Source organism: Saccopteryx leptura, chromosome 11 (genome assembly GCF_036850995.1).
Source record: "Saccopteryx leptura isolate mSacLep1 chromosome 11, mSacLep1_pri_phased_curated, whole genome shotgun sequence".
Lineage (NCBI taxonomy): Eukaryota > Metazoa > Chordata > Mammalia > Chiroptera > Emballonuridae > Saccopteryx > Saccopteryx leptura.
The window spans coordinates 69,585,184-69,604,836 of record NC_089513.1 but is presented as its reverse complement, the minus strand read 5'-3'; the positions used below and the strand labels follow the sequence as shown (position 1 = coordinate 69,604,836).

Here is a 19,653-nt window from a genome sequence, read left to right as displayed (position 1 = left end):
GACCCTGCGTTTGTCGTCTCTCTGAGGTCCCCCGGACAGGGCTGGCTGCTGGCTCCTTCCTCCAGGGGGCGGGGCAGCGAGGGCAGGAGCGGGCTCCTCTGGAAACAGGCCTCTTTGCAGACCAGAAGGCGGAACACGGGACAGGTTTCTGGGGGTGGCCCCAGCTGTGTTAGCTTAAGAAGTTGTGTTTGGAAGGGTAAATCGGATCACGGAGGCTGGGGTGACATTTCACACCATGGCATGGGGACCCCTTCCCCTTTGAAGTCCCTGAGCCATGGAACAGTGACCCTTATCAGAGTGGGGCTTGGGGTATCTCGGTGCTATCTTAATGCGTTTGTGGAGCGGCCCGAAGTCAGGGGCTATCTCTGCAGCCTGGGCCTCCCGCCAGAGGGCACCTTGCACCCCCTATAAAGGCTGGGCGGCGGCCCGGCTGGAGCAGTGGTCGCCCTGCCGTCCAAGATGAGGTGTCTCGTCGTGCTCCTTGCAGTCCTTGCTCTGTCCCAGGGCAGTGGGATCACCAGGTGGGTGTCGGGCCCCAGAGGAGGGCACGAGCGGCTCACACGTCCACTCTGGGTGGGTCTCTCCTGGGTCTTCTAGTCCCCGGTTCCCCTGGGGAGTCTTTGGAGAACACGCACGTGTCCACTCTGGGTGGGTCTCTCCCGGGTCTTCTAGTCCCAGGTTCCCCTGGGGAGTCTTTGGAGGACACGCACGTGTCCACTCTGGGTGGGTCTCTCCCGGGTCTTCTAGTCCCCGGTTCCCCTGGGGAGTCTTTGGAGGACACGCACGTGTCCACTCTGGGTGGGTCTCTCCCGGGTCTTCTAGTCCCCGGTTCCCCTGGGGAGTCTTTGGAGAACACGCACGTGTCCACTCTGGGTGGGTCTCTCCCGGGTCTTCTAGTCCCCGGTTCCCCTGGAGAGTCTTTGGAGGACACGCACGTGTCCACTCTGGGTGGGTCTCTCCCGGGTCTTCTAGTCCCCGGTTCCCCTGGGGAGTCTTTGGAGGACACGCACGTGTCCACTCTGGGTGGGTCTCTCCCGGGTCTTCTAGTCCCCGGTTCCCCTGGGGAGTCTTTGGAGGACACGCACGTGTCCACTCTGGGTGGGTCTCTCCCGGGTCTTCTAGTCCCCGGTTCCCCTGGGGAGTCTTTGGAGGACACGCACGTGTCCACTCTGGGTGGGTCTCTCCCGGGTCTTCTAGTCCCCGGTTCCCCTGGGGAGTCTTTGGAGGACACGCACGTGTCCACTCTGGGTGGGTCTCTCCCGGGTCTTCTAGTCCCCGGTTCCCCTGGGGAGTCTTTGGAGGACACGCACGTGTCCACTCTGGGTGGGTCTCTCCCGGGTCTTCTAGTCCCCGGTTCCCCTGGGGAGTCTTTGGAGGACACGCACGTGTCCACTCTGGGTGGGTCTCTCCCGGGTCTTCTAGTCCCCGGTTCCCCTGGGGAGTCTTTGGAGGACACGCACGTGTCCACTCTGGGTGGGTCTCTCCCGGGTCTTCTAGTCCCCGGTTCCCCTGGGGAGTCTTTGGAGGACACGCACGTGTCCACTCTGGGTGGGTCTCTCCCGGGTCTTCTAGTCCCCGGTTCCCCTGGAGAGTCTTTGGAGGACACGCACGTGTCCACTCTGGGTGGGTCTCTCCCGGGTCTTCTAGTCCCCGGTTCCCCTGGGGAGTCTTTGGAGGACACGCACGTGTCCACTCTGGGTGGGTTTCTCCCGGGTCTTCTAGTCCCCGGTTCCCCTGGGGAGTCTTTGGAGGACACGCACGTGTCCACTCTGGGTGGGTCTCTCCCGGGTCTTCTAGTCCCCGGTTCCCCTGGGGAGTCTTTGGAGGACACGCAGCAGGTTCCCAGGACAGTCGCTCCCTGTCTTACTATTGCATTTCGGGACCTCTTCTCCTAAGGGTGCCGCTTCGGGGTGTGGGGGCAGCCTGGGATGTTCAGGGCGGAGCTTCTGAATCAGACTGCCCGGGATTTCATTCCCAGCTGCACCACGAGCTCAACCCTCTGGGCCCAGTTTCCTCCTCTGTTGTTAAAGTAGGATGACAGCGTCTCCATCTGATAGGGTTATGGTGAGGGGCAGATGAGTTAATAGTGGCAAAATGCTTTGAACAGTGGCTGGCGCTTTGTAAGAGCTATGCGTGCATTTGTAAAACGAAATTCCGTCCTCTGATGGAACAGGTCCTTAGTGGGTAAAGTTCTCAGGTTCTCCTTCCAAAGCAATAACTGATTTTATACAGCTCTTTGCTATCAGGTGCCAGACACTTAACAGGTCTTAGCCAGACTGTCACAGATCTTCATGGGTTAGGCAGATATTATTATTTGCATTTTACTGATGAAAAAACTATTGGTCAGCCTGACTAGGCAGTGGTGAAGTAGATAGAGGGTCTGACTGGGATGCAGATGACCCAGGTTCGAAACCCCAAGGTTGCCAGCTTGAGCACAGGCTTATTTGGCTTGAGTGCGGGCTCACCAGGTTGAGCACAGGGTTGCTGGCTTGAGCGTGGGATCATAGAGCTGATCCCATAGTCACTGGCTTGAGCCCAAAGGTCCCTGGCTTGAAGTCCAAGGTCGCTGCTTGAGCCCAAGGTTGCTGGCTTGAGCAAGGGGTCACTTGCTCTGCTGTAGCCCCTCAGTCAAGGCACATATGAGAAAGCATTCAATGAACAACTAAGGAGCTGCAACAAAGAATTGGTGCTTCTCATCTCTCTCCCTCCCTATCTGTCCCTATCTGTCCATCTCTGTCTCTCTCTCTCTGTCACAAGCAAACAAATAAACTATTTTTCAGGGCGGGTTGCTGAGCTGCCCAAGGCCACGTGGTTAGTAGTGGAGTAGCCAGGACTTGGTCCCATGTGGACTTGAACTGTTGACACTGCACTATCTCCAGTTTCCAGTTCCAGGTCTCTTTGAGGGAGGCTCCCTGGGGCCGTGCACTGGGATCGGACAGCCCCGTAGAACCACGGCTCCCACTGTGGGAGGTCCTGAGTTGATGAGGAACCAGAGCCGAGCCAGCAGGAGGCATCGGGGGCCTGGGCATGGGACACAGGGAAGGGCAGCTCTGGGCTTGGTCCCAGCAGCTCGTCCAGACTTTTCTTTAGGACTTAGGTCCTTTTCTGTCATCAGCGACAAAAGCGAGAACCATATCGAGAAGTTTTCCTCTGTAAGTCAGGTCCCGGCTAAAGTCAGACACGAGGGCGGGGGTGGGAGGCGCCAGAGGAGACACTGTAACTCACACACAATCCATGTGGGGTCCCTTTGGGATATGGACAACCAGAGAAAATCCACTTCTTTTTGGGTCTTAAAACTGCTGCCTAGAATTAATTAATTAATTAATTAGCTAATTAATTAATTTGAAGAAAGGAGAGAGAAGGGGAGAGCAAGAGAGAGAGAGACAGAGAGACAGAGAAGCATCACTTGTTGTTCCATTGAGTGCTTCTTCTTTGTGGCCTGACGGGGCTCGAACTCATGACCTTGGGGGTCTAGCAGGCACCCTCGGGATTGAGTTAGAGATCCTGGGATTGAGCCGGTGACCCCAGGATCAAACCGGTGACCTTCGTGCTCCAAGATGATGCTCTATCCATTGCGTCACTGGCCAGGGCCAAACTGCTGCCATTTCATTCTTCGCAAAGCACGTTCACCCCTGTAGTCTCCAGTCTCCCTTCCATCAGCCGCACACCGGGGGACCATGTGCCTCTCCCACTGGGGCTCCTCGAGCTCCATTCCCTCGACCTCCAGGAGAGAAGACTAGCAGAGAGGTTAGGCTACGGGCTGGTCAAAAGCAGGGTGGGGAGAGTGGCTGGGAAGGAAGGTCTGAGTCCATTTTGTGGAGGAGGGAGCTGAGACTCTGAGGGCTTTGGGGAGCCACCCACGTGCCACAGACCCGCTTTGGCGGCATCCCCCCTTGAATCCCCTGCTGTAGACCTGCCACCAATCGCCCGATACCTGAACTGCATCAGGAGCTCCCGGGAGTCCGTGCTCTGTGCTGAAATACTTTGGAGAATTTCCACCCACCTTAGACCACACAGAGAGTCGTGCCAAGGGCAGGAGTGTTGTCATAGCATTTACATGTGTGGGGGACATGTGTTCTTCTCCAGACAGCATGTTCTAGAAGGTAGAGACTGCACCCTGTTCACTATTGTGTCTCCGAGTCCTGTACGGAGTCTGGCACATAGTAGGTGCATAGCAAGTCTTTGGAGACTGAGTGATCACGTGCTTAGTGTTTCTCAGACCTCAGGGTTGCAATACTCATTAGCTGGTTATAAAATACACCTATCGAGTCTCCACCGGCATTAAAAGAAAAGAGAAAGGAATAGACAAATAGAGGCTGATTTGTGAATAGCTGTAAAGTACGTTTTTCGCTTTGGGTTCTTAGAACTAAGGGGGGGAGTGGCTTACAGGGCACAGGACATCTGGGCACTTACTTCTCAGAGGCCGGGCAGCCCTGGGAGGTGCCCACCTGCCCCCCTGACCTCCCCGCCTCCCCAGGATCCCTCTGCACAAGGGCAAGTCGATAAGGAAGGCCCTGGAGGAGCACGGGCTTCTGGAGGACTTTCTGAGGAGACACCGCTACGCCGTCAGCAGCAAGTACTCCAGCTCCGGGCGGGGGGCCAGCGAGCCCCTGTTCAACTACCTGGATGTGAGCGGCTCCACTAGCCTCCCAGTAGCGATTGTCCCACAGGGCGTGATGGACACCCCACCCCCCCCCGCGCAAGCCCCCACCTCTGCCCCCTCTCTGAGGAATCACACGGGATGTGGAGGCTGCTTCCTTGCCCCTCAGTCCGCGTCGCAGCACTGGGCTCCCCCCTCCAGGCTCTGAGTGTCACTAGTGCAAAGGGCTGAGCTCAGACGAGAGTCCCACAGATGACATCCCTTGCGGCCCACACTCAGCTCCCAGATCCAGCCTCACGCCGGCCTTTCCTGGCCCAGGGAGCCCGTGTCTCATTCTGGGCTCGGCAGTGTTGGGGCAGCCGGTGGCCACTCCACAGCTGCCCAGGACACGGCAGGACGGCCCCTCGTGCTGAGTCCCTCTGTCTCATCTGTCACTCTGGGCAGTGAACGGCCAGCCTCTGCCCTTCTGCGCTCGTTACCTTGTCAAGGTCATCCTTCACGCTCCCACTCTGACGCACGGCAAGGCAGTGTGGCAGGGCCGCATGGTGGAGCATGGGGCCTTTACCTAGCTAGTGTCCACCTTTGGGCCCCTGCTCCCAGCAGGGTGGCTCAGTGTCCCTCCCAGGCAGGACTTAAATTTTGCTCTAATGTCTGCCTGCCTCTGGGGCTGATGCCAGCCATGGCTGCAGGGCCCGTGGGAGGGGCGGGCCAGGCGTGGCTGAGGATGGGCGTCCAGCCTGGGGGCTGGAGGCCTGTCCCCGGGAGCCTCCTGTTTCTTCCCCTTGGACCTCCCTCGTCTCTGGGCAGAAAGCACAGGGCCTACAAAACCGCACATGCTCCACGTCTAGCATCAAGCCTCACCCGCACGCTGCCCCTGTGCCCCTGACCCTGTGCTCTCTGTCCTCAGTGCCAGTACTTCGGGAAGATCACCATCGGGACCCCACCCCAGGAGTTCACCGTGGTGTTCGACACCGGCTCCTCGGACCTCTGGGTGCCCTCTGTCTACTGCAAGAGCGATGCCTGCAGTGAGTGACCTCCCTTCCCGTCCAGCCCTCCACACTCGGACCCCGGGCCGCTCTGCCCACAGGGCTCTGGGTGGCCGACGGGCAACGTGAGGCCGCAGGAGAGCTTGCTTTGACATTCGCAGCCTCCCACGTCCCATGTCCTTGCTCCACCCTTGCAAATGGCCACAGACCGGAAAGGGCGCCACCTCGGGTCGAACATCTACAACAGCAGTTGGGAATGAGGGAAGCTTGGCTTTTCCTTTTGTCTCTATAGGAGCCAAGGCCAGCTGCTCACTCTTCTGGGTCCTCAGGTTTCCTTTCTGTACAGTGGGGCTATGACATGCCAGGTGGTGCTGGGAGAATGAAGTGAGAAAGCCTCTTACTAATGAGAAAAGAAATTAATATATGTTATAATTTATTTCCCAACAATCCTCTGTGTGTGTGTGTGTGTGTGTGTGTGCGCGCGCACGCGCGCGCACGCTCACTCTTTTCACCCCCATTTACCAGAGGGGAAAACCACGTTCAGAGACAAAAGAGAGACTGGCCTCAGGTTACAAAGCTGATAGAAGTGAAAGAGAACCAGGGGGTGGCTTTTTTCTTTTAGTTTTGTTTGGAAGCTGCATAGGGAGCACCGGGCGTCAGAGAGGTGGGTGGAGCAGCCAAGAACTATTTTCTTTATTAAACTCTGTGTGCTCAAGAGGCAACAGGCTGCTTATTTTCAGTAGAGAGATGGTCAGGGTTCAGACCTTATTCTTGCAAGGCCCGGTGAGGGTTTCAACTCTGCCGGCTCTGTGGAGGGACCAGGAGATTCGATGGCCCCCACTAACCTTGGGTCTGTGTTCTAGAAAACCACCACCGCTTCGACCCGTCCAAGTCCTCCACCTTCCGGAACCTGGACGAGCCTCTGAGCATTCAGTACGGCACCGGCAGCATGGAGGGCATCCTGGGCACAGACACCGTCACTGTGAGTGAGGGCGGGGGACGGGGGCACCGGTACTCACTTTCTCTGCCGGCTGCTGTTCCCCACCCAGACCCCTGGCTCTGGCCGGCTGCACCCCCCAAGCCAGTGGGCCCTTTGGGTGCTGCCCCCTGGTGGCCAATGGTGGACAAGGTGAGACGGATTTTAGCGAGCCTGGGCTGTGAGCAGTCCTTCTCTCCTCCTCTTCCCAGGACCACCCTCCAAGCTTTCCAGGGTCCAGTTTCCATCTTCCCCATCTTTTTTTTTTCCCATTCGTCCTCGCCATAGGTAGTTCAGACTCCCGACCCTGTGCCAGCACTGAGCTCGCCAGTGTCACCTGTGTGATCTCACTTTAAATCCAGCCTTTCCAACAACCCTTGGAGAAAGGTGTTACTCTCCCCATTGTTCAGATGGGGAGACAGAGGCTCAGATGAGTTGCCGACACGGCTGGTGACTGCGGGCGCTGAGTGGGAGTCTCCGTCCCCGGCTCTCTGAGTAGTGCCCTCGGCTGGCGCTCACTCTTTGTAAGTTCCAGGGAAGCACTTCCCTTCAGGCCGGAGAACATCCGTGCCCTCTGGACAACAACGGCCCGTTCTCCCCTCCTGTGGCTCCTGAAGTCCCCCACACGGCACCAAGTGAATGCCCAGTGCTCGTTAGTGTCTATCTTTCCTTCCTTGTTCACCATCCACCTGAGCTGAAAAACGAGGTCGCATCCCTTAGTCCTTGTCACCTTCCTCTTCCTTGGGGTCTTCACTGGGTCTGGCTGATGTCTTACTGGCTTAAGAGCCCCAAAGGCCACGGTCCTTCTCCACTGACAGCCCCGTGGGTGGGTGCCCACCCAGCGCCGGCCTCCCTGAGTGGGCGCCGGACAGATTATAGACTATTGTGCAATTAGCTCTTTCTCAGGAGAGTGTCCATGTGTGTTCTCTGACCAAGCACTTAGTACGCGCTGGACAGATGTTCAGCATTCGTGTGATTTAGCCTAAGCACAGCCTGGAGAGGTGGGTGTTATTACTGCATGACACACCAGGAGGTTGAGGCTGGGAGAGGTATTGTCCCCGGTCACACGGTACACATAGTCTTTGACACACCAAGGATATAAGGACACACATTGGTTCTTTCAGATGCAAAATGCTGCGTGTTCTTCCCGCCCGTTCACAGTGATTCTCTGGGAGCCCCCCCCCGCCCCGGCGTGGCCGATGGCAGATGGCCCTGGAGCATTCTCCCTCCATTCTGTGGACTCCTCCCCCAACTTCTGCACATGAGCCCTGCTGTCTGCTCCCTCCACCGTGTCCTCTCTCTCCCTCTCCCCCCAGCCACCGAGCCAGTTCCCTCAAAAGCACAGCACAGAGCTGGGAAAGGAGGGCTTTCCCTTTAACTTCACACAACCCCTCTGCCCAGCAGAGGGTGACCTTGCTGCCTTTGGTCAAGTGGTCCCTCTGCCTCTCCTGCAGGTCTCCAACATCGTGGACCCCCAGCAGACTGTGGGCCTGAGCACCCAGGAGCCCGGCGACGTCTTCACCTACTCCGAGTTCGACGGGATCCTGGGGCTGGCCTACCCCTCCCTGGCCTCCGAGTACTCCGTGCCCGTGTTTGACAACATGATGAGCAGGCACCTGGTGGCCCAAGACCTGTTCTCGGTTTACATGAGCAGGTAGGAGCCGTGCCCCATCAGGGCCAGACGCCCACCGTCTGGCGAGGACTGTCGGCTGAGGGGAGTGTCCACCCCTCAGGGGGACGCTGCATCCAGCCACATTCAACCTCTTGTCTAAAGGTCCCCAACATAGTCACTGATGCAGCCAGAGCCCACTTCATTTCTGGAGTTTCAGTAAGGAAGCCTGATCCAGTCTCTGCTTAGGGGCTTTAAACTTTCTTCCAGAGTGGTGGGCTCAGCAAACATTTGTTGATGTCACTGAGATTCAGATCTTTAGAGCAGGCTCTAGAGGAGTCCTGCCTTCTCATTTCACAATTCAAGAAACTGAGGCCAGGAGCGACAATCACTCCGGGAGCTGGTGGCCAAGCCATGCCTGCAGCCCAGGGCTCCCGACTCTAGTCCCGTGGTCCCTGCTTTCCCCGCCTGCGGCTGCGATGGTGCAGCTCAGCCGGAGGGACAGACAGGGCGTGAACTGGTTCATTCATTCATTCACTCATTCATTCATGTATTCACTTATCCATTCAATAGGAGTTCGTGGGTCCTGACTGTGCGCAGGGGCTGTGCCAGGAGACGGGGATGAATCAGGGGCTAACTTTTTAGCAGAGGAGACACACAGTGACACTCGATTGTGATGACCAGTGTGGAAAGGCTGCCTGTGGGGAGATCTGTGTGCATTGCAGGCTGAATAAGAACCGGGAAGCCTGGTCTAGCGGAGGGCTGTGTGTGGAGGGGCCGGGGAGCTTCTCAGAGGCAGGAGTGGGAGCTGTCCAGCTGAGACAAGGGGACGGTGCATTTAGGCAATGGGACAGCATGTACTGTGCCGAGGTTGGACGGGGCTAGGTGGGGCCTAGGAAGGGGGACAGCAGAGTGGGGAAAAGGTGACATTGGTGAGCTCAAGGGGAAGGTTGCCGTAGCCGGGGTGCCAAGTGTCACAGCGTGCCTGTCCTCGATTTCAGGAACGGGCCCGGGAGCATGCTCACGCTGGGGGCCATCGACCCGTCCTACTACACAGGCTCCCTGCACTGGGTGCCCATAACCGTGCAGGAGTACTGGCAGTTCACCGTGGACAGGTGGGTGAGCGGCGGTCGAGGGCCTCATGGTCCAGGGGTGGGGACGTGAGGTTCCCGGGTCAGCCCAGAGGCTCTGAGGACTGCAGCATGGCAGCTCGTGAGACCATCACATCAGAGTCTGAATTAGACACTCCCAAGGCCAATGACCTAGACCGTCACGCCTTCACCTCTGCTTAGTGATCAGACTAGCTGTCCTGGGAGGGGGGGGGGGATTACCACCTGCTAGGCATCGGCCGAGCATAAAGTGACTCGTTTAGACCTCACTGAAACCCAGTGAGGTGGCATTTTATAATTCCCTAACACCGGGTTTTAACCTCATAAGCATCCCTTGAGGAAGTCAAGGAAGGGGTCGTTAACATACCCATTTTGTGGATGAGAAACCCGAGAGCAGGAAGGTTGGGTAACTTGGCCAAGACACACAACAGGTAAATGGCAGGGAGAACTCGGGTCTTCGGGGGACTGGTGAAGGTCCCATCCCACCTCAGAGGCACGGGACTCTGCTGTCTTATTGCGGTTTTTGTCCCATAGCAGCTGGGCTATTCTCAATTTAGCCACGGAGGTGGGAGAAAATGGTTCCAGGTCTTTCCGCTGAGCTCAGGAGGTTATGGGGACTCCAGGAAAGGGCCTGCGGGGACTGGGCGTCCTCCCTGTCCGGGATCCTGGCAGGGGAGGCCGGGGGCACCCAGAGAGGGAGGGCCGATGCTGGGCGCACTGCAAGGCCACCCTGTGTCCCCCTGCAGTGTCACTGTGGATGGCGTGGTGGTGGCCTGCAACGGCGGCTGTCAGGCCATCCTGGACACGGGCACCTCCATGCTGGTCGGGCCCAGCAGTGACATCCTCAACATCCAGAAGGCCATCGGAGCCACCAAGGACCAGTTTGGCATGGTGAGGCCAGGCCCTCCCGAGGAGGGTCCCCTTTGCACATGGGAGGAGTGACAAAAGGAAAGGTGAAGGGGACACATATGTTGGGGTGTCTCAGGAGGCCCTCACAGGGACCTCCGGGCTGTGACCCACCCTGGCTCTCAGGCAGCTGAGTCTGACCCCCTCCCATCCCCCAAGCCTGACCTCGTGTCCCACGCTGAGGTCCGGCCCTGGATTGGCCGACAGCTGGTCCCCCTCAGTGTGACTCTTTAGGGTCCTTTGAGAAGCAGCCCCTCCCCACCACTGGCTTCCTGTGCAGAGGAAGGGGCCTGGCCTGGGGCCTTCTCTGCTGCCTCCCGTCACACCCACCACCCTTTTAAGAGGACTTCCCTCTGGTCTTAAAAAAAAAATCACTGTTGCCCTGGCTGGTTGGCTCAGTGGTAGAGCGTCGGCCTGGAGTGCAGGAGTCCCAGATTCGATTCCCTGCCAGTGCACACAGGAGAAGCACCCATCTGCTTCTCCACTCCTCCCCCTCTCCTTCCTCTCTGTCTCTTTCTTCCCCTCCTGCAGCCAAGGCTCCATTGGAGCAAAGTTGGCCCGGGCACTGAGGATGGCTCTGTGGCCTCTGCCTCAGGCGCTAGAATGGCTCTGGTTGCAACAGAGTGATGCCCCAGATGGGCAGAGCATCACCCCCTGGTGGGCGTGCCGGGTGGATCCCGGTCGGGCGCATGCGGGAGTCTGTCTGACTGCCTCCCCGTTTCCAACTTCAGAAAAATACAAAAAAAAAAAAAATCATTGTTAATTATTTGTTAAAGTATAGCTGACATACAATATTCTATTAGTTTCGGGTGTGCAACATAGTGATTAACATTTAGATACCTTATGAAGTGATGCCCACGATAAGTCTAGTCACCCTCTGTCATGTGCAAAGTTACTACGATATTAGCGACTGTTTTCCACGTTGCACACGACGCCGTGACTTACTTAGGTTGTCACTAGAAGTTTGCCCTCTCAGTCCCCTTTCAGCCTTCCACCCGTCCCCCCCCCCGCCCCGCCCCTCTGCCCCCATCAGTCAGTTCCTGGTGTCCTGAGTCTGCTTTGTGCTGTTTTGTTGGCTAGTTCGACATCAACTGCGGCAGCTTGAGCAGCATGCCGTCGGTGGTCTTCGAGATCAACGGCAAGAAATACCCACTGCCCGCCTCCGCCTACACCAGCCAGGTAGAGTCTCAGCAAGGGGAGCCCCGGTTCACCCCGTCCCCTCCGCCTCCCTCCCGGAAGGTCAGCGAAGTCAGGGACAAGGGGCGACAAGGGGCAGGGCCCAGGTGGAGAATGCAGGACGCGTGTTTCTGAGTGGGACTCTGTGATCCTTGGGCCTCATTTGTGACTGCCACAGCCTCGTCCTGGGAGAAAGGGGGCAGACAGGAAGGACAGAGCCCAGGGGAGTGACGGAGCGGGTAGGCAGGACCACAACCCCCTGTGGGAACCGCCACCCACTGCTCTAGCTTCTAAGCCCAAGGACCTAGAGCTCCGTCTGGGATTTTCTTAGCTAGCCTGGGTTTTGTGGGGACCCAACCCTCATCCTCGGTGATCTGCTTCCACCTAATCCTAAGCACCCCAAACTGGCAAGCTTGGGGCCCCAGGACAGCTGGCCGGTCACCAGGGTGGTCGGGGACCCAAGTTGGAAGGCTGGGGGCTGGAGAGGACAGGGAATGAGGAGCAAGGGGGTGGGGTGGGGTGGGGAGGAGGCCCCACCAGCTGCTCTTGGATTGTGTCACTTTATTTCTTGAACATCAGTCTCTCCATCTGTTGAGTGAGGTGAATCTGATACTTGTTTGCCTGCCTCAGCAGGTGATTTCAAGGATGAAAGGCAATAATAGATGAGAGCGTGATGGGGGAGGGGCGGGGGAGGGGGAGGGGGAGAAGGAGGGAAAGAGCACTTGTGGGCAGAGCAGCTGGGGTTGGCACCAGTCTCATCTCAGCCTTGCCTTTCCCAGGACTCGAACTTCTGCACCAGCGGTTTCCAGGGCGATGACAGCTCTGAGCAGTGGATCCTGGGTGACGTGTTCATCCGGGAGTATTACAGCGTCTTCGACAGGGCCAACAACCGCGTGGGGCTGGCCAAGGCCATCTGATGGCGCTCCCGACCGTGAACCTCGCCCCCCCCCCCCCAAACCCACATGTGTGCACACACATAGATCAAGTTTTTGGGCAGATGGTTCTCAATAAATCCCACATCTCTGCAAAGCCTGGCTTCTCTGGGGGCTGAATTCTCGCACTGTTACAAGGTGTGACTGTCATGTGGTGTGTCTGGCAGAGTTGGGGCCACACGGGTGGGGGAAAGTTGGGGACACTGTTGATGGGTGAGACTTTCAGAAGGCAGCTGGCATGACAAGCTCACGTCAGGTAAACAGGTGAAATCTCGTCTTCCTGTTCGGCTGCAGCTCTTTCTGGGGGCAGGCACAGCAGGGGAGACTGGCAGGGAGACCCTTGTACCCGGGAGTGAGGGCCTGGGGGTGTGGGGCCCAGCGGAGAAGACTGAGCGGGCAGAGAAAGGCTCTGGGTCTGTTAGGAGAAGTGCCTCGCTGCATCTGGGAGACAGTGGGGGACCAGGCGGAGGCTGTCCTGTATGAAGAGGTGTGTGTGTGTGTCTGTGTGAGTGTGTCTCCCAGCAGGAGCTGCAGACGGGGTCCTGGTGCCAGGCCCCTCTGGGGGCAACTCCAGGGGTGTTGCTATACCCGAGGACAAACAGGAGGAGGGACCTCTGGCATGCAGATGTTGTCCACAGTCCCAGTGCTGGTCACAGGAGCATGGGGACCTCTGGCCGGGAAGGAGCGGGCTGGGCTCTGTGTGGGGGCTGACGTGGAGGGCGAGGGGCCCAGGCTGCAGTCCCAGGTGAGCTGAAGAGCTGGGGGTGGGAGGGGTGGGCTAGGGCAGCGGCTACAGGGAGGGGACAGTGCAGGATGTCCAGGATAGGGGCGGGCCTCGGGGTTCGAGCCCCTCAGGGTCAGGGAGGACAGCGTGGCACCCAGGAGGAAGTCCTGGCATTGGGTGACTTCTCTAAGCCCTGCTTTTCTCACCTAAGACCAACACCGTCTTTCTGCCAACAGTCAGACAGAACTGGGTCACGTTCATTATTTTAGGCTTCTTGTAGATTTTAAAAACTGCCGAACAGGCTCACAAAAATTGTGTGACATTTCAAGGTTTATGCTTAACAAATTGTATTTTAAATAGTCAAACCGCAATTGGAGGTTAATGTAGAAAGTCTAAATTTAATGACGTTTCTAAATCGGGAGCTTGGACCAGATGGCCCCTCACCACACCGGGGCCCAAGCCCCGCCCACCGGGCCCTGGTGGCCTGGCCCCTCACCACACCGGGGCCCAAGCCCCGCCCACCGGGCCCTGGTGGCCTGGCCCCTCACCACACCTGGGCCCAAGCCCCGCCCACCGGGCCCTGGTGGCCTGGCCCCTCACCACACCTGGGCCCAAGCCCCGCCCACCGGGCCCTGGTGGCCTGGCCCCTCACCACACCTGGGCCCAAGCCCCGCCCACCGGGCCCTGGTGGCCTGGCCCCTCACCACACCTGGGCCCAAGCCCCGCCCACCGGGCCCTGGTGGCCTGTCCCCTCACCACACCTGGGCCCAAGCCCCGCCCACCGGGCCCTGGTGGCCTGGCCCCTCACCACACCTGGGCCCAAGCCCCGCCCACCGGGCCCTGGTGGCCTGGCCCCTCACCACACCTGGGCCCAAGCCCCGCCCACCGGGCCCTGGTGGCCTGGTCCCTCACCACACCCGGGCCCAAGCCCCGCCCACCGGGCCCTGGTGGCCTGGCCCCTCACCACACCCGGGCCCAAGCCCCGCCCACCGGGGCCTGGTGGCCTGGCCCCTCACCACACCCGGGCCCAAGCCCCGCCCACCGGGCCCTGGTGGCCTGGCCCCTCACCACACCTGGGCCCAAGCCCCGCCCACCGGGCCCTGGTGTCCTGCTGTGTCCTGAGAAGGCAGTGACCAGGCACTGAGGCAGCTCCCCCCAGGGGCTGATGGGAGTGGGCTGCCCCGCCCGTCCTGCTCCCAGGTCTCCGGGCTGCTGGAAAACACTGCCCAGACTTTCTTCCACACCCCAACCCCTCGGACGGTTGATTGTCCTGCCGACCTCCCCTCAGTCCAGTCTCTTCAGGATGCTCCCGACCAGTCTGGGCTGCGGCCTCTTGGTGCCCCACTCCTCAGTGGAGTGCTTAGTGTCCCCACCTTAGTTTCCGGTCTGTCTCCCTCACCGACACTGTGCTCCTCTCGTTTTGATATCTTGGGTGCCTAACTCATGGATTGCCACAATTCAAGTCCTGTTGGAGGACTGAGTGAAAGGGTGAATGGATGAATGACCTGCTCGGGGAGGTCCTCGGGGTCACACTGCTTGCTGTGGTCTCCTCTTCCCTTTTAGGTCTCTGTAAGTACCCACCCTGCTCACACCCGCCCGTTCCTGAGCCCACAACACTGCCAGCCCTTTGCTGTCCCTGGGGAGCGGCTCAGTGCACTCTGGGAGGACGCTGAAGGGGCGAGAAGGTGGCCAAGCTGCCTCCAGGTTTTAAGGTTCTGCCACATGTGTTCTGCAGCAGGCCCAGATGTCTGTGGGGTCCGCAAGGGGATGGAGGGGCCAGGTCGCTAGCACAGCTGCTGTTTGCTTATGGGGAGGAGCTGGGTGGACTCACCACCCGGTTCCCACCAGGGCGGGGAGAGGGTAGCCCAGTCCTCCGGATGTTCCCATCCGCCCCCGGGCATCAGTTGCCTTGGCTACCCCAGCTCCCTGCAGGGCTGGCCCCGGCCTGGCTCTTGCCCTCTCCTTTGCCTGATGCTCCTTTCTTCTCTGAGAACTGCTTCTCATCCATCAAGACCAGCTTCTGCGTCCTCTCAGGTGACACCCCATTCCACCTGACCCCCATCTCCCTGTTCCTAATTGCTCAGCATTTATCCTGGGGGTGCTTCCAGGTTGTTCCCTGCCCGGGAGCCTGGTGGACAGCACCCGGTCCTTCCTCTGCATCCTCAGTACCCAGGAGAGCTCCTGGCATCCATGGGGGCCAAGCAAGTACCGGGGGTAGGGGTGGGGGTGGGGAGCTTGTGCCTTGTGACAGGAGTGGGCAAATCTCTGCTTGAGTGGCACGATCCTGAGTGCTGAGAATTGCAAGGTCACAAAGACGCGAGTGCACACAGGCAGACACACGAAGGACACAGCCACACACGGGATCTCCCACCAGCCCCTGCCAGCCCAGCCCCCTCCCTGCCCTGCGGAGCTGCAGCCAGAGTCCTCAGGTCTAGCGCCCCATTTCCACTTCCTCTCTCTTCCTTGTCACTCATCTCTCCTGCTACATCTCCTCATGCTAATGAGAGGAAGCATTTGGCCAGAGAAGCTTGGAAAGGAAGTCTTTGAAATGGAAATGTTATGACAAAATGATGGATTGTTTTCTGAGCTGTGCAGTTTGTTTCTTGCTTGCAGCCGAAGGGGGAAAGAACCGACAGGTTGCCAGTGTCAGGAAGGCCGAGACAGCTGGAAACGCAGCAGCAAAGGGCAGGAAGCAGACAGTGGGAACGTGGGGGTGGGGGTGGGGCAAAGCCCTGGTCACGGTTGGCAGCCCCGAATGGCAGGGCATGTCCCTTCCTGCCGAGGGACATCTGGTCTGTCCTGGCACTGTCATGCCCAGCTCTGCAGGGCTGGCCTCTCCACACCGCTCATGCTGTTCCCTTTGCTAAGTAAGCCCCTTCCCACTTCCTCTAACCTGTGAACTGCTCTTCGTCCTTCAAACCCAGCTTCAAGGTCACCTCCTCTGAGAAGAACCCGCCCCCCCCCCCCCCACTGCATGTGACGCCCACTTCACCAAACCTCTCAAACTGCAGGAGCACTTGCTGGTGGACCCCTGGCCACTGGGTTTGCTTGGGACTAATTAGAATCATCGCTGGTCTTATTTATTAAAAAGTATGCTTTGTGTACCTACTGTGTGAAGCTCTCTGTTCTGGGTACTGTGTCCATCAGAGAGCACGACAGGGACCCTCCACCTCATGGGGTGCTTTGGGGGGCTCGGATAATGGAGATGATAAAAATTTATGAAATCAGCCTCTCATAAATGGAAATCACCAGTAGACAGACACGAATATGTTCCTTTTCGTTCATGCCTCTCATCTTTTGAATGAGATGACCCCGCCGTTGAGGGCAGCAGTTGCATCAAAATCATTTTATGTCCTTCATAGCACTTAGCGTTTGACACAGAGTAATTAATTGCTCAGTAGATGTATTTGAAGGAGTAAACAAACCCCAATCTGCCCCTCTCTAAACTCCAGAACGGGTGCGAGCTGCCGACACTCAGCTCTTGTCCTGGAGCGCCCTCTAGTGGTCAAGTCTCAAATACCTGCTTTGTATACACCTTGTTTTCTATCCAGCAATGTTCCTCCTTCCCCACCCCAGGTTCCCAGGGCAGTGGCCAGTCCAAGAATAGATTTTACTAAATGCCTATGATGCAGAACATCAGCTTCTGCAGGAGGCATAGAAACAGAAAATGTGGTGCCTGTCCGGAAGCCCCTTCCTCAGTGAATGTCTTGCTGGTTAGCCTCTTCTTCCTCAGTCTTTGTTCTCTGCTGTCCTCCCTCTCTGACCTTTCGGGATCACCTGTGATACCAGACTGACATTTGGGACTGGAGTTGGCTCGGCAAAGATGTACCTGCTGTGTGTGCCTGAGGGGCTCTGAGTCGGTGGAACAGCCCTTCACCCCAAGGAGCTGCAGCTCCAGGGAGCCTGGAGACAAACCAGGATTGGGTGTATTAGACACTCCCCGCAGCCTCGGGGCTGAGGCGAGGGGGGATGCAGACCCAGGCTGTCTCCCCGCTCTGGCTGGTGGAATTGCGCCTCCCTTTCGGGAGCTGCTCATGGCCCGGCCACCTCCTCCGAGCTGGTGGCCTCGGTTTCTCCAGGGCCGATGCTGGAGCTCCATCTGCACCCTCCCCTCCCCCACCTCTGTCCTTGTCCTCTCCTCTGGCCCCAGCCACGAAACTTGAGAGCCCCTTTCTTTCCCAGGGCTCCGTTTAGCACTGAGACCAGAATAACTGTGTCCTAGGCACTTTATTTTTAGGGCCTGTGAGAGGGAACAAGGAGCCCCTGGAGACAGGCCTCTCCTGTGTCCAGGAGTGTCCTGGGTGGGGGCCAGCCACACCTCCTGCGGCTCTGAGCTGTAGCCTGGGAAGTCCTGCCAGCTCAGCCCCAAGTTGTAGCTGTCCCCATATCAGCTCCCTGGGGGACGTTTCTCATCAAGAGAGAGTCGTTTATAAGTAGCGAAGGGGATTGTGGATAGACTGGCTGTCCAGATGCCCAGCCTTGTGTTCCCGGGACTCCCTGGGTCATGTTGGTGGCCAGTCTCATGGCCTCAGCTTCTGAGATGGTCTAACCTGAAAGGGTGCTTGTGCCTTGTGACAGGAGTGGGCAAATCTCTGCTTGAGTGGCACGATCCCTAGTGCTGAGAATTGCGAGGTCACAAAGACGCGAGTGCACACAGGCAGACACACGAAGGACACAGAGTCACACACGGGGTCTCCCACCAGCCCCTGCCAGCCCAGCCCCCTCCCTGCCCTGTGGAGCCGCAGTCAGAGTCCTCAGGTCTAGTGCCCCATTTCCCTAGTGCTTCAGTCCCTGGTCTGAGGTCCTGGCGAGTTTGCCTAATATGTAAAAAAGTAGAGAGTCTCTGAGCACTTTGAGTCCAGGGAGTCCCAGGCCAGTTAGGGAGAGAACGGATCGGGATCTGGGAAACTTCAGAAATCACAGTCTTGGGCCTGAGAGTCAGATGAATGGATCAATGGTCAAGCTGGTGCAGATTGTGCCATGCAGATATTTTAGTTACCTGGTGACAGCTGGGCTATGGACTTGGCCTGGATTCCCAGGGTTATTTAGACCTAAGTACAGAGGAAGGGCTTTCTCCTGCCCAAGGGGTACTCCCTGGCAAAGCTGTATGTCTCCCGGGACCCTCTCTCCTCTGACCACTCTGACTTCTGTAGCTTTCTTCTCGTCTCCAGTGGTGTGTTAGTTAGTTTGGGATATCATAAGAAAATATCACCTACTGGTTGGTATAAACAACAGAAATTCATTTCTCCCTCTTCTGGAGGCTGAAGTCCAAGATCAAGGTGTCGGCAAGGTCAGATTCTCCCCAGGCCTCTCTCCTTGGCTTGCAGATGGCTGCCTTCTTACTGTGTCCTCTCACGACCTTTCCTCTGTGCCCACATATACCTGGTGTCTCTTTTTCTTTCCCCTTCTTCTTCTTCTTCTTCTTTTGTATTTTTCTGAAGTGAGAAGCAGGGAGGCAGAGAGACAGTGGTCCCCAACCTTTTTTGGGCCACAGACCTGTTTAATGTCAGAAAATATTTTCACGGACAGGCTTTTAGGGTGGGAGGGATAAATGTATCAAGTGACCTAGACAAGCGTCAAGAGTGAGTTTTAGATGGATGTAACAGGGGGAATCTGGTCATTTTAAAAAATAAAACATCATTCAGACTTAAATATAAATAAAACGGAAATAATGTAAGTTATTTATTCTTTCTCTGTGGACCGGTACCAAATGGCCCACGGACCAGTACTGGTCCACGGCCTGGGGGTTGGGGACCACTGATCCAGGATGACCTCCCATCTCAAGATCCTAATGTAGTCACATCTGCAAAGTTCCTTTTGCCATGTTAACACAGTCACAGGTTTCAGGGATCAGGATGTGGACATCTTTGGGGGACCAGTATTTGGCCTCCCGTATCCTCCTATTGCTTTCTGCCGTGAAGTTCATATCTGGACAGTTTCTGCCCTTCAGGTCTAGATGGAAGAGAGGGAGGTTTTAGTAGAGGCGGGGGCTCCCCATCCACCTGCCCAAGTCCCTCCTCTTTGGATGACTGACACTAAGAATCCACTTCTGTAAGAGCATTGTCCTCTTCCTCAGGGGGTGGCCTCTCTCTATGGTTGCTGCGGGGCAAGGTCATTAGAATGCCACCCAGTGCCCCCAACATCAGCATGCCTCCCCCCCAAACCACAGCAGGATGATCTCCTTAAAAACCTCAGAAAGCCGCGGACTGAAGCTAAGACAGCACAACCAGATAGCCGTCCCCCCAATCCCACGCCCTGCTCACAAGCCTGTCTGCTTTACTGAGAGTTGCTTCTACAAAGGGAAGGGGAGTATGTATTACACACGTCCAAGTAGAGTAGAGGGCGCTCCGGTGGCGGAAGAGAAGAAAGGCTCCACCTTCAAAATCTAAAACTGCCGATGCTGGGTCTTCCCCCACAAGTCCTGGTTGAGCCTTAAAGTGCCTGCGACACCGGCTGACATCCAGCTAAGCTGCCTGGATTCTTGACCCACAGAAACTGTGAGATAATAAATGTACTTTATTTTAAGCTAAGTCTTGGGATGATTTGTTACGCAGCAGTAGAGAGCTCGTGCACACTCATTCAGCACCAGAGAACCAGTGTCATCACACTTTAATTTAGAAAATACAACTGAACAC

The 19,653-nt window shown here is 57.5% G+C and overlaps 2 protein-coding genes across 2 annotated transcripts; both read left to right on the top strand.

Annotated features, from left to right (window-relative positions):
* The first annotated feature begins 364 nt into the window (after positions 1 to 364).
* On the top strand, positions 365 to 12,391 carry LOC136383092 (chymosin-like). The gene is made up of 9 exons (XM_066352647.1): positions 365 to 521; positions 4,478 to 4,628; positions 5,508 to 5,625; positions 6,450 to 6,568; positions 8,017 to 8,216; positions 9,173 to 9,286; positions 10,027 to 10,171; positions 11,267 to 11,365; positions 12,142 to 12,391. Exons 1-9 carry the CDS (start codon positions 460 to 462, stop codon positions 12,277 to 12,279), a joined length of 1,146 nt encoding a protein of 381 aa, XP_066208744.1. The 5' UTR covers positions 365 to 459; the 3' UTR covers positions 12,280 to 12,391.
* Positions 12,392 to 13,450: 1,059 nt separating this feature from the next.
* On the top strand, positions 13,451 to 14,140 carry LOC136382924 (MAPK-interacting and spindle-stabilizing protein-like). Its single transcript, XM_066352309.1, has one exon. The coding sequence runs from the start codon at positions 13,451 to 13,453 to the stop codon at positions 14,138 to 14,140; it is 690 nt and encodes a 229-aa protein (XP_066208406.1).
* Positions 14,141 to 19,653: the final 5,513 nt, after the last annotated feature.